At 43.9% G+C, this 15,039-nt stretch overlaps 1 protein-coding gene across 1 annotated transcript in view; it reads right to left on the bottom strand.

Annotated features, from left to right (window-relative positions):
- Positions 1-11,398, bottom strand: part of tmem198a (transmembrane protein 198a) — a 32,863-nt gene extending 21,465 nt beyond the window's left edge. Inside the window, exon 1 of the mRNA XM_052523153.1 lies at positions 11,116-11,398. Coding sequence (XP_052379113.1) covers positions 11,116-11,293 — 178 coding nt within the window. The 5' untranslated portion in view covers positions 11,294-11,398. The remainder of the gene's footprint in view (positions 1-11,115) is intronic.
- Between the last annotated feature and the right edge of the window lie 3,641 nt (positions 11,399-15,039).

Here is a 15,039-nt window from a genome sequence, read left to right on the forward strand (position 1 = left end):
TTAAATACTTAAAAATGCCATTCATACAAATAGAAGACTGAGTAGTTGAGTAGTTCCAATATGGAGGACCGGTAGCTTCAAAGCCTCTCCATGTCTAAAACATCAGCAATCTAGGGTTTTTTACGTCATTGTTCTCAACTTACTGTTGACGGTTCGAACAGTAGAACAAACCTTCGGTTGTCCATCAGCAGGTTTTTATCTTGTTACGTCTGTGACAGTCAGTCAATTAGCCCATGTCAGCTAACATATTTTAGATTGCTAAATTAGTTTCGGTGCCAGCTATTAAACTTGTCGAATTACTGGCCCAGCCCCCCCCACACACATTTGATTTTGTTAGTCAGTGTCGCTCAGATATCATACTGCAAACATTGCAAATATTTCTCTCCACCCTATGGCAAAATGTGTAGCATTGCAAGAAATTAGTTATAACATTGCTCTCCCCCCACTCCCATCAATATTGCCCATCCCTGGATTAGAGCCTGCAGGCCAGACAAGAGAGAGATTAGAGAATATCACCGACTTGAAGCAGTGGTAACGGCAGGAGGAGCCACACACCCACACAGGAGGAGACACACACCCCACAGACACCCACACAGCCACACAGACACACACACAGACAGACAGACACAACAACACAGACACCCACCCACAGACACACCCACCAGACACACACAGACACACCACACAGACACACCCCCAGACACACCCACAGACACACACCCCAGACACCCAGACACACCCACCCCCACCCAGACACACACCCACACAGACACACACCCACACAGACACACACACCCAGACACACAGACCCACCCACCCAGACACACACCCACACAGACACACACCCACAGACACACCCAGACACACACCCACCCAGACACACACCCACACATACACACAGACTATGCTTTGCATGTGGAATACTATTATTAACTAAATCAGTCTCAAAGCAGACCCACACACACCCACAGACACACACACACCCACACAGACATACACCCACACAGACACACACACACACACACACACACACACACACACACACACACACACACACACACACACACACACACACACACACACACACACACACACACACACACACACAAACCCACAGTTATGCCACACACACACACACACACACACACACACACACACACACACACACACACACACACACACACACACACACACACACACACACACACACACACACACACACAAACACAAACACACACAAACCCCACACACACACACACACACACACACACACACACACACACACACACACACACACACACACACACACACACACACACAAACACACACAAACCCACAGAGTTATGCCACACACACACACACACACACACACACACACACACACACACACACACACACACACACACCCACACACACACACACACACACACACACACACACACACACACACACACACACACACACACACACACACACACACACACACACACACACACACACCAACAGCTGCTATCAGCCTATTATAATGATAGCTAAATACTACACCAATTTAAAACACTTGCCCCCTAATCCTCCCGTCCCCAAAACGTGTAACTATTGGACTATACATTGTGCCTTCCTGTATTATACTGATGCAAAAATGTTTATTTAATTCTTTGATTCTTATCTTTTATTAGTTCTTATTGTTGTTGCATTGTCGAGAAGGAATCTGCAAGTGAGAATTTAGATGCGAAGATGACACCAACAGATATGGTAGCTCTAATTCTAGCTCCTAAGCAACTTTGCAATATATATATATATATATTTTTTTGTGTGTTAATTCAATACATTATCATCGGCCCAGAACTTGTTTTGTTTATTACATCATGCCAGTAAGAATGTTTGGATATCAGAGCGTCGGTAACTCACCAGCATTACGGCCAGGAATACGACTTTTCCGAAATGGAATCTTTGTTCGTACCCCATCAGGGCAATTGAGGCTGCTCCAAAACCCCGCCGGCAGAGAAGAGGTATTCGGAGTGGACTACTAGTCCGACTCAGGAGGCGGGGCACACCATCCACCGCTTCCGAGGATATTACTCGCTAATGTTCAGTCTTTGGATAATAAAATAGATGAGCTCAGGGCGAGGATCTCCTTCCAGAGAGACATCAGGGATTGTAACATACTCTGATTCACAGGAACATGGCTCTCTCCGGATATACTGTCCCCGTCCATACAGCCAGCTGGGTTCTCAGTACATCGCGCAGACAGGAATAAAGAACTCTCCGGGAAGAAGAAAGGCACACAAGAAGAAAGTGCCAGGGGTGTATGTTTCATGATTAACTACTCATGGTGTGATTGTGATAACGTACAGAGACTCAACCTAGAATACCTCACAATCAAATGCCGAAGGTATTACCTCCCAGGATCATTTTCTTTGGTTATATTCACGGACGTGTATATTCCCTCTCAAGCCGATACCACGACGGCCTTCAACAAACTACACTGGACTTTATGCAAACTGGAAACCACATATCCTGATGCCTGCATTTATTGCAGCTGGGGATTTTAACAAAGAAAATTTGAGGAAAACGCTTCCAAAGTTCTATAGTCAACACATTGACTGTGGTACTCCCCCTTGGAAAAACATTGGACCACTGCTAGACAACTTTTCGGAATGACTACAAGGCGCTCCCCCGCCCTCCCTTCGGCAAAACATGATCACGACTCCATTTTGCTTCTCCTTTCCTATAGGCAGAAACTCACTCAGGAAGTTCCCATGCAAAGGACTATTCAACACTGGTCTGACCAATCGGAATGACGAATACAAGGATACGGACGACTAAGTTCATCAGGAAGTGTATAGGAGATGATGATCCACTGTGACTATTAAAACCTACCCTAACCAGAAACCATGGTTAGATGGGAACATTCACGTGAAACTGAAAGGGCGAACCCCTGCATTTAACCATGGGAAGGTGACTTGGAATATGGCCGAAAACAAACAGTGTAGTTATTCCCTCCGCAAGGCAATCAAACAGGCAAAACATCAGTACAGAGACAAAGTGAAGTCACAATTCAATGGGTCAGACACGAGTTGTATGTGGCAGGGTCTACATACAATAACGGACTACAAAGGGGAAACCAGCCACGTCACGGACACAGACGTCTTGCTTACGGATAAGCTAAACACCTTCTTCGCCCGCTTTGAGGATAACACAGTGCCACCGATGTGGCCCACTACCAAGGACTGTGGAGTCTCCTTCTCCGTGGCCAATGTGAGTAAGACATTTAAGTGTGTTAACCCTCGCAAGTCTGCCAGCCCAGACGGCATCCCTAGCCACGTCCTCAGAGCATAGCCAAAAAAAGCTTAGATACCTGAACTAAATGACTATTGCCCCACCCCGTAGCACTCACTTCTGTCATCATGAAGTGCTTGAGAGGCTAGTCAATGATCATATCACCTCTACCTTACCTGACACCCTAGACCCACTTCAATTTGCTCACCACCCCAACAGGTCCACAGACGATGGAATCGTCATCACTCTGCACACTGCCCTATCCCATCTGGACAAGAGGAATACCTATATAAGAATGCTGTTCATTGACTATAGCTCAGCCTTCAACACCATAGTACCCTCCAAGCTCATCATTAAGCTCAGGCCCTGGGTCTGAACCCCACCCTGTACAACTGGGTCCTGGACTTCCTGACGGGCCGCCCCCAGGTGGTGAAGGTAGGAAACAACACCTCCACTCCGCTGACCCTCAACACTGGGGCCCCACAAGAGTGCATGCTCAGCCCACTCATGTACTCCCTGTTCACCCATGTTCACCCATGACTGCGTGGCCATGCACGCCTCCTACTCACAATCATCAAGTCTGCAGACGACAAAAGAGTAGTAGGCCTGATTACAAACAATGACGAGACAGCCTACAGGGAGGAGGTGAGGGCTCTGGTGGAGTGGTGCCAGGAAAATAACCTCAAACTCAACGTCAACAAAATGAAGGACCTGATCGTGGACTTCAGGAAACAGGAGAGGGTGCACCCCCCTATCCACATCGAGGGGGCCGCAGTGGAGAAGGTGGAACGCTTCAAGTTCCTCGGAACACACGGGTCCACCCACACAGACAGTGTGGTGAAGAAGGCGCAACAGCGTCTCTTCAACATCAGGACGCTGAAGAAATTTGTCTTGGCCCCTATCACCGCCTGGTATGACAACTGCGCCGCCCGCAACTGCAGGGCTCTCCAGAGGGTGGTGCGGTCTTCCCAATGCATCACCAGGGTAAACTACTTGCCCTCCAGGACACCTACACCACCCGATGTCACAGGAAGAAAGATCATCAAGGACAACAACCACCAGGTCAGTACAGGTGCAGCAACGCTGGGACTGACAGATTGAAAAACAGCTCCTATCTCAAGGCCATCAGACTGTTAAATACCCATCACTAGTCGACTACCACCGGGTTACTCAAACCTGCATCTTAGAGGATGCTGCCCTACAGTCTGTACATAGACATGGAATCACTGGTCACTTTAATAATGGAACACTAGTCACTTTAATAATGTTTACATACTGCTTTACTCATCTGTATATACTGTTAGTCTGCAAGGAGCTGTCAGTCTGCATAGAGCAACTAGATCCGCCAGTCAGCCATGATCTTCTAGATCTGCCAGTCAACCAGATTCTTCCAGATCTGCCAGTCAACCAGTCTCTTCCAGATCTGCCAGTCAACCAGTCTCTTCCAGATCTGCTAGTCAACCAGAATCTTCCAGATCCGCCAGCCAGCCAGGATCTACCGAAGCCTACTACCTGCCTGAGCTTCATCTCAGTACTGGGCTTCCTCTCAGTACTGGGCTTCCTCTCAGTACTGGGCTTTCTCTCAGTACTGGGCTTCCCCTCAGTCCCGAGCTTCCCCTCAGTACTGGGCTGCCCCTCAGTCCCGGGCTGCCCCTCAGTCCCGGGCTGCCCCTCAGTCCAGGCTTCCCCTCAGTCCCGAGCTTCCCCTCAGTCCCGAGCTGCCCCTCAGTCCCGAGCTTCCCCTGCCTGCCTCAGTCCCGAGCTGCCCCTCAGTCCCGAGCTGCCCCTCAGTCACGAGCTGCTCCTCAGTTCAGTGGGGTTCTGGGTGAGGACTATTAGGCCATGGTCGGCGGCGAGGGTGGATTATCCCAGGAAGCGAAGGGGAGGAACTATGACAGTAATGGAGTGGGGTCCACGTCCCGAACCGGAGCCGCCACCATGGACAGACGCCCACCCGGACCCTCCCTATGGTTTTGAGGTGCGTCCGGGAGTCCGCACCTTAGGGGGGTGGGTTCTGTCACGCCTTGGTCATAGTATTTTGTGTTTTCTTTAATTATTTGTTCAGGCCAGGGTGTGACATGGGGTTATTGTATTTTCGTATTGGGGTTTGTAGTATTTGGGATCGCGGCTGAGTAGGGGTGTTGCATAGGCTTGGCTGCCTGAGGCGGTTCTCAATCAGAGTCAGGTGATTCTCGTTGTCTCTGATTGGGAACCATATTTAGGTAGCCTGGGTTTCGCTTTGTATTTCGTGGGTGATTGTTCCTGTCTCTGTGTAGTTTCACCAGATAGGCTGTAATTAAGTTTCACGTTACGTTTGTTGTTTTCGTATTTGTATAGTTATTTCATGTGTCACTTTTTTCATTAAAGTCATGAGTAACCACCACGCTGCATTTCGGTCCGACTCTCTTTCTACAAACGAGGAACGCCGTTACACATATGCAGTAGAAGACCCTATAGAATACTATTTGGAATACCATATGCAGCAGAATACCCTATAGAATACCATATACAGTAGAAGACCCTATAGAATACCACATACAGTAGAATACCCTGTAGAATACCATATAGAAGACCCTATAGAATACCATATAGAGTAGAAGACCCTGTAGAATACCATATAGAAGACCCTGTAGAATACCATATGGAGTAGAAGACCCTGTAGAATACCATTATAGAAGACCCTGTAGAATACCATATACAGTAGACGACCCTATATAATACTATATACAGTAGAAGACCCTGTAGAATACTATATAGAATACCCTATACAGTAGAAGACCCTATAGAATACCATATAGAATACCATATAGAATAACCTATATAGAGTAGAAGACCCTGTAGAATACCTTATAGAATACCCTATAGAATACCATACATAATACTAAATAGAATACCCTATATAGTAGATTACCCTGTAGAATACCATATAGAATACCCTATAGAATACCATATAGAATACCCTATACAGTAGAAGACCCTGTAGAATACCATATAGAATATCCTATAGAATACCATTTAGAATACCCTATACAGTAGAAGACCCTGTAGAATACCATATAGAATACCCTATAGAATACCATATAGAATACCCTATACAGTAGAAGACCCTGTAGAATACCATATAGAATACCATATAGAATACCCTATACAGCAGAAGACCCTGTAGAATACCATATAGAATACCATATAGAATACCATATACAGCAGAAGACCCTATAGAATAACTAACTAAGGTCAGGGCGTGATTATATTATATACAGTATATTATATTATATACAGTGTATTATATTATATACAGTATATGATTATATTATATACAGTATATGATTATATCACATACAGTATATGATTATATTATATAAAGTATATTATATTATATACAGTATATTATTATATTATATACAGTATATTATTATATTATTATATGATATACAGTATATGATTATATTATTATATTATATACAGTATATTATTATATTCTTATATTATATAGTATATGATTATATTATTATATTATATACAGTATATGATTATATTATATACAGTATATGATTATATTATATACAGTATATGATTATATTATATACAGTATATGATTATATTATATACAGTATATGATTATATTATATACAGTATATTATTATATTATATACAGTATATTATTATATTATATACAGTATATGATTATATTATATACAGTGTATTTGTCATGCCCTGGTCGAAGTATATTGTGTTTGTCTTTATTTATTTGGTCAGGCCGGGGTGTGACATGGGTTTATTGTGGTGTGTTTTGTCTTGGGGTTTTGTTAGGTATTGGGTGTGTGGCTTACTGTGGGTATCTAGCAAAGTCTATGGCTGTCTGGAGTGGTTCTCAATCAGAGGCAGGTGTTTATCGTTGTCTCTGATTGGGAACCATATTTAGGCAGCCATATTCTTTGAGTGTTTTGTGGGTGATTGTTCCTGTCTTTGTGTTTGCACCAGATAGGGCTGTTTCGGTTTTCACATTTCATTATTTTGTAGTTTCTTCATGTATAGATTTTTCTTTATTAAAATATATCATGAATCATCATCAAGCTGCATTTTGGTCCGATCCTTGTTCCACCTCTTCGTCAGAGGAGGAGATAGAAGAGAACCGTAACAATATTATTATATTATATACAGTATATTATTATATTATTATATTATATACAGTATATTATTATATTATATACAGTATATTATTATATTATATACAGTATATTATTATATTATTATATTATATACAGTATATTATTATATTATATACAGTATATTATTATATACTGTATATTATTATATTATTATATTATATACAGTATATTATTATATTATATTATATACAGTATATTATTATATTATATACAGTATATTATTATATTATATACAGTATATTATTATATTATATACAGTATATTATTATATTATTATATTATATACAGTATATTATTATATTATATACAGTATATTATTATATTATTATATTATTATATTATATACAGTATATTATTATATTATTATATTAGTATATTATTATATTATTATATTATATACAGTATATTATTATATTATATACAGTATATTATTATATTATATACAGTATATTATTATATTATATAAAGTATATTATTATATTATATACAGTATATTATTATATTATTATATTATATACAGTATATTATTATATTATTATATTATTATATTATTATATTATATACAGTATATTGTTATGTATTTGAGGTGTTTAAAAAGTGAGTCAGAAAGTTTGAAAAAAATAAGTATTTATTGATATATTGTAAAATGTAAAGAAGAAGAAGAAGAATCACATCAAGATAGACAGGTCAGAGATACACAGGCACTCAGGCTTGGCTGAGAGATATAGAGACAGGTCAGAGATACACAGGCACTCAGGCTTGGCTGAGAGATATAGAGACAGGTCAGAGATACACAGGCAGTCAGGCTTGGCTGAGAGATATAGAGACAGGTCAGAGATACACAGGCACTCAGGCTTGGCTGAGAGATATAGAGACAGGTCAGAGATACACAGGCACTCAGGCTTGGCTGAGAGATATAGAGACAGGTCAGAGATACACAGGCAGTCAGGCTTGGCTGAGAGATATAGAGACAGGTCAGAGATACACAGGCAGTCAGGCTTGGCTGAGAGATATAGAGACAGGTCAGAGATACACAGGCACTCAGGCTTGGCTGAGAGATATAGAGACAGGTCAGAGATACACAGGCACTCAGGCTTGGCTGAGAGATATAGAGACAGGTAAGAAATACACAGGCATTCAGGCTTGGCTGAGAGATATAGAGACAGGTCAGAGATACACAGGCAGTCAGGCTTGGCTGAGAGATATAGAGACAGGTCAGAGATACACAGGCAGTCAGGCTTGGCTGAGAGATATAGAGACAGGTAAGAAATACACAGGCAGTCAGGCTTGGCTGAGAGATATAGAGACAGGTCAGAGATACACAGGCAGTCAGGCTTGGCTGAGAGATATAGAGACAGGTCAGAGATACACAGGCAGTCAGGCTTGGCTGAGAGATATAGAGACAGGTCAGAGATACACAGGCACTCAGGCTTGGCTGAGAGATATAGAGACAGGTCAGAGATACACAGGCAGTCAGGCTTGGCTGAGAGATATAGAGACAGGTCAGAAATACACAGGCAGTCAGGCTTGGCTGAGAGATATAGAGACAGGTCAGGGACAGACAGACAGACAGCATGAAGATATAGAGATGGGAGAGATCACACAGGCACTCAGGCTTGTCAAAGAGATATAGAGACAGGTAAGCTATACAGGCATTCAGGCTTGGCTGGAGATTGGGAGACAGGTTCATAATAAGAGGAGTCAGGCTTAGCTGAGTTAATATAGTTATGACAGTTCAGAGATATCTTACAGGCAGTCAGGCTTGGCTAGGGAGAGATATAGAGACAGGTAAGAAATACACAGGCAGTCAGGCTTGGCTGAGAGATATAGAGACAGGTCAGAGATACACAGGCAGTCAGGCTTGGCTGAGAGATATAGAGACAGGTCAGAGATACACAGGCAGTCAGGCTTGGCTGAGAGATATAGAGACAGGTCAGAGATACACAGGCAGTCAGGCTTGGCTGAGAGATATAGAGACAGGTAAGAAATACACAGGCAGTCAGGCTTGGCTGAGAGATATAGAGACAGGTCAGGGACAGACAGACAGACAGCATGAAGGAGGAGATGGGAGAGTCAAAAGGAGAGAGAGTCAAAGAAAGAAAGAGACAAGCGGAAAGCTATACTGTACAGAGCTGGGTGGGTTGGGAGAGGGAGGTTGCATAATAAGATGACATTTTCTATAGCTGAGTTAACCTAGTTATGCTATTCCTTTAAATGACGAACATTTGAGCTTATATCTTATGACAGTTATTCCTTTTTAATGATGAACAGTCAAGGGAGAGCTTAAGGAGAGAGAGATAAGAGACATAGGGATAAAGAGAGAGGTGCTAGAGAGGAATGAGAGAGAGATGATGTGTGTGAGAGAGAGAGAGAGAGAGAGAGAGAGAGAGAGAGAGAGAGAGAGAGAGAGAGAGAGAGAGAGAGAGAGAGAGAGAGAGAGAGAGAGAGAGAGAGAGAGAGAGAGAGAGAGAGAAAAAAAGAAGAAGAAAGAGAAGTAGACTTTATCCTTTAATCTGTCCCAAATGGTACCCTGTCCTTTACATAGTGCACTACTATTGACCCGGGCCCTACGGAATAGGATGTCATTAGGGACAGGGTGAAAGTATCTACATTAATTTGTGAATGTTCTCCTGTACTCCTGAACTCCCAGCCCACTGTCTTCCTCTACCACGAGGATCCACCATCAGATTACAATCTGGGTGAAAAGTACAGGCTCTGTGAAAACAGCCTCCTCCTCTTCAGCTCGTCTAAAACCAGGTTATTTATTTTCTGCATTACGTGAAGGAGGATAAAAAAAAAAAAATCACAGTCTTTTTCTAAAATTTGGGTGAAAAAAATATGAAATGCATTTAAGTTGATCCAATCAGTTTCCCATGTTGATTCAATGTCATCACATCATTTTGTGGGGTTGAAATTACGTGGAAACAATGTTGATTCTACTAGTTTTTGCCCAGTGGGATGTTATCCTAAATGGCTCCGCTATTCCCCAGTCTTTCCCATTGATGCGCCTAATAAAACCTATTACCTGACATAGTCAGTGGCATTTGATTTCCTCCTGTTATGCCTCTCATCTCTACACCCGACCCCATTTCACCATTAAAGCACCTTTCTCTAAACAAAGACGACTAACAAAACAAACTGTAAAACATACAGTTTTCTCCCTTCTCTTGGTTTCGTCTCCATCACACAACAGATCGGGAAGTAACACGCGTGGTGAGATGACAGCTGTTATGTTATAAACCGACAGTAATTAACTGAGATGGGTCGCTCTGAATCGAGACGTTAATATCATGCGGTTATCAAACGTGAATAAGACAAGCTCAACATGGTGTTTGTGGTGGTGTTAAGATGAACTAAACGTCATTCTACATGACATTATGTCTACGGTCTTACCAAAGAAGGTTGTGTTTAGCTTTCCATGTGGTACAGACGTCAGTGCAACGTGTAGTTTTGATTTACATTAGTTTGAGTTGTTAACTGACCTGACTTCAACGTGAAATTAACAAAATTTAAAAAAAAAAGTTAGGTTGGAAGAAAATCACAAAATTCAGTTTTCCACGATGATTCATCATCACATATCATTTTTTTTTCTTCTTAGAAATGACATGGAAACAATTTTAATTCAACCAGTTTTTGCACAGTGGACTAGCGGTCTTGTAAATCTTACCAAAGAAGCAGTATATGATGCCGAAGAGGCAGCACATGGAGCAGGCCACAGAGGGAACGATCTCATAACGACGCTCTATCTCCTCGTCGCAGCTGAGGATCCTCTCTGGGCTCCCGGGGTCATGTGGTGGAGGGGCCAGTTTGAAAGCCAGCAGCTGGGGCCAGGATGCAGATGTCATGGTGACTAGGGTGGGGTGGGGGGGGGGGGGGGGGTAGGTCAGGGGTTGTATAGGTGGGCCGGGACAGGGAGGGAGGATCAGGGCACGATGTTACCCATCCAAAATGATCCAGAGAGAAAGAGAGAAAGAGAGAAAGAGAGAGAGAGAGAGGGAGAGATGGAGAGAGCGAGAGGATAGATAGATAGATAGAGAGAGAGAGAGAGAGAGAGAGAGAGAGAGAGAGAGAGAGAGAGAGAGAGAGAGAGAGAGAGAGAGAGAGAGAGAGAGAAAAGAGAGAAAAGAGAGAAAAGAGAGAAAGAGACAGCATTATTGATTGGTTGTTAATTCATTAGTGAGGGTTGAGGCACCATGCCAAGACAGACAGCCTCTCTCACAATATGGCATCATTAAGGTCTGAGGCCTCAAACAGACACAGACGAGGGAGGCCTTCCATCCCTCTCGTTCCACTGCACCAATTGCTACTTCGCTCTGAACCTAGATCTCTGGATAAAGAGGAGCTTAATATTGTCTCAAATCGAAGACTGAACAACTACGTACCAAAATACTCCTCCCATACTCTCTGAGGAGCCATACAAAACACAAAACGTCAAGCCCAGAATGCACTGCATGTGCTGTATGTACAAACCATTTTGTCCTCCTAACTATTCAAAATCAAATCAAATCACATTTTATTTGTCACATACACATGGTTAGCAGATGTTAATGCGAGTGTAGCGAAATGCTTGTGCTTCTAGTTCCGACAATGCAGTATTAACCAACAAGTAATCTAACTAACAATTCCTAAACTACTGTCTTATACACAGTGTAAGGGGATAAAGAATATGTACATAAGGATATATGAATGAGTGATGGTACAGAGCAGCATAGGCAAGATACAGTAGATGGTATCGAGTACAGTATATACATATAAGATGAGTATGTAAACAAAGTGGCATAGTTAAAGTGGCTAGTGATACATGTATTACATAAGGATGCAGTCGATGATATAGAGTACAGTATATACGTATGCATATGAGATGAATAATGTAGGGTAAGTAACATTATATAAGGTAGCATTGTTTAAAGTGGCTAGTGATATATTTACATCATTCCCATCAATTCCCATTATTAAAGTGGCTGGAGTTGAGTCAGTGTCAGTGTGAGTGTGTTGGCAGCGGCCACTCAATGTTAGTGTCTAACAGTCTGATGGCCTTGAGATAGAAGCTGTTTTTCAGTCTCTCGGTCCCAGCTTTGATGCACCTGTACTGACCTCGCCTTCTGGATGATAGCGGGGTGAACAGGCAGTGGCTCGGGTGGTTGATGTCCTTGATGATCTTTATGGCCTTCCTGTAACATCGGGTGGTGTAGGTGTCCTGGAGGGCAGGTAGTTTGCCCCCGGTGATGCGTTGTGCAGACCTCACTACCCTCTAGAGAGCCTTACGGTTGAGGGCGGAGCAGTTGCCGTACCAGGCGGTGATACAGTCCAGGATGCTCTCGATTGTGCATCTGTAGAAGTTTGTGAGTGCTTTTGGTGACAAGCCGAATTTCTTCAGCCTCCTGAGGTTGAAGAGGCGCTGCTGCGCCTTCTTCACGATGCTGTCTGTGTGGGTGGACCAATTCAGTTTGTCTGTGATGTGTATCCCGAGGAACTTAAAACTTGCTACCCTCTCCACTACTGTTCCATCGATGTGGATAGGGGGGTGTTCCCTCTGCTGTTTCCTGAAGTCCACAATCATCTCCTTAGTTTTGTTGACGTTGAGTGTGAGGTTATTTTCCTGACACCACACTCCGAGGGCCCTCACCTCCTCCCTGTAGGCCGTCTTGTCGTTGTTGGTAATCAAGCCTACCACTGTTGTGTCGTCCGCAAACTTGATGATTGAGTTGGAGGCGTGCGTGGCCACGCAGTCGTGGGTGAACAGGGAGTACAGGAGAGGGCTCAGAACGCACCCTTGTGGGGCCCCAGTGTTGAGGATCAGAGGGGAGGAGATGTTATTACCTACCCTCACCACCTGGGGGCGGCACGTCAGGAAGTCCAGTACCCAGTTGCACAGGGCGGGGTTGAGACCCAGGGTCTCGAACTTGATGACGAGCTTGGAGGGTACTATGGTGTTGAATACCGAGCTGTAGTCGATGAACAGCATTCTCACATAGGTATTCCTCTTGTCTAGATGGGTTAGGGCAGTGTGCAGTGTGGTTGAGATTGCATCGTCTGTGGACCTATTTGGGCGGTAAGCAAATTGGAGTGGGTCTAGGGTGTCAGGTAGGGTGGAGGTTATATGGTCCTTGACTAGTCTCTCAAAGCACTTCATGATGACGGAAGTGAGTGCTAAGGGGCGGTAGTCGTTTAGCTCAGTTACCTTAGCTTTCTTGGGAACAGGAACAATGGTGGCCCTCTTGAAGCATGTGGGAACAGCAGACTGGTATAGGGATTGATTGAATATGTCCGTAAACACACCGGCCAGCTGGTCTGCGCATGCTCTGAGGGCGCGGCTGGGGATGCCGTCTGGGCCTGCAGCCTTGCGAGGGTTAACACATTTAAATGTCTTACTCACCTCGGCTGCAGTGAAGGAGAGACCGCATGTTTTCGTTGCAGGCCGTGTCAGTGGCACTGTATTGTCCTCAAAGCGGGCAAAAAGTTATTTAGTCTGCCTGGGAGCAAGACATCCTGGTCCGTGACTGGGCTGGATTTCTTCCTGTAGTCCGTGATTGACTGTAGACCCTGCCACATGCCTCTTGTGTCTGAGCCGTTGAATTGAGATTCTACTTTGTCTCTGTACTGGCGCTTAGCTTGTTTGATAGCCTTGCGGAGGGAATAGCTGCACTGTTTGTATTCGGTCATGTTACCAGACACCGTGCCCTGGTTAAAAGCAGTGGTTTGCGCTTTCAGTTTCACGCGAATGCTGCCATCAATCCACGGTTTCTGGTTAGGGAATGTTTTAATCGTTGCTATGGGAACGACATCTGCAACGCACGTTCTAATGAACTCGCACACCGAATCAGCGTATTCGTCAATGTTGTTATCTGACGCAATACGAAACATATCCCAGTCCACGTGATGGACGCAGTCTTGGAGTGTCGGGAGAGGGAGGATTGATTCACGTCTCTACACACAATTTATATCTCGATATCTACCAGCATGTCCCTTCGAGCCCTGTTCCTGGCCCTAATGGCACCCTTGTCCCTATATAGTGCACTACCTTAGATGAGAGCCCTGGTCAAAAATAGCGCACTGTATAGGGGATGGGGTGCCATTAGGGACAACGCTCAAAGCTCTCATTTCTCCTCTCTGATTCAATCTTGCAGGTCAGTGCACCTGTCATGTAGCAACATGTGTGACACAACTCAGCATTTAGCCTGTCACAGAAATCTACAGATAGGAAATATACGATGACGATGATCCCCCCAGGCACCTCCTCCTCCTCCCCTCCATCTCTAACTTCTCTTCCTCCCTCTCCTCCTCTCTTCCTCTCATCCTTCCTCTCTATCTCCCTTCCTCTCTATCTTCCTCTCTTTCTCTATCTTCCTCTCTTCCTTCCTCTCAACCTCCCTCTTAAACTCCCTCTCAACCTCCCTCTCTTGCTTCCTACCTCTCTTCATCCCGCTCTTCCTCTCTCCCTTCCTCTCCTCCTTTCTCTCTTCCTTCCTCTCATCCTCTCTTCCTTCCTCGCATCCTCTCCTCCTCCCTATCTTCCCTCTTCCTCTCCTCCTCCCTATCTTCCCTCTTCCTCCCTATCTTCCTCCTATGTCTATTCCTCTCCTCTTCCCTC

Source organism: Oncorhynchus keta, chromosome 7 (genome assembly GCF_023373465.1).
Source record: "Oncorhynchus keta strain PuntledgeMale-10-30-2019 chromosome 7, Oket_V2, whole genome shotgun sequence".
Classification (NCBI taxonomy): Eukaryota; Metazoa; Chordata; class Actinopteri; order Salmoniformes; family Salmonidae; genus Oncorhynchus; species Oncorhynchus keta.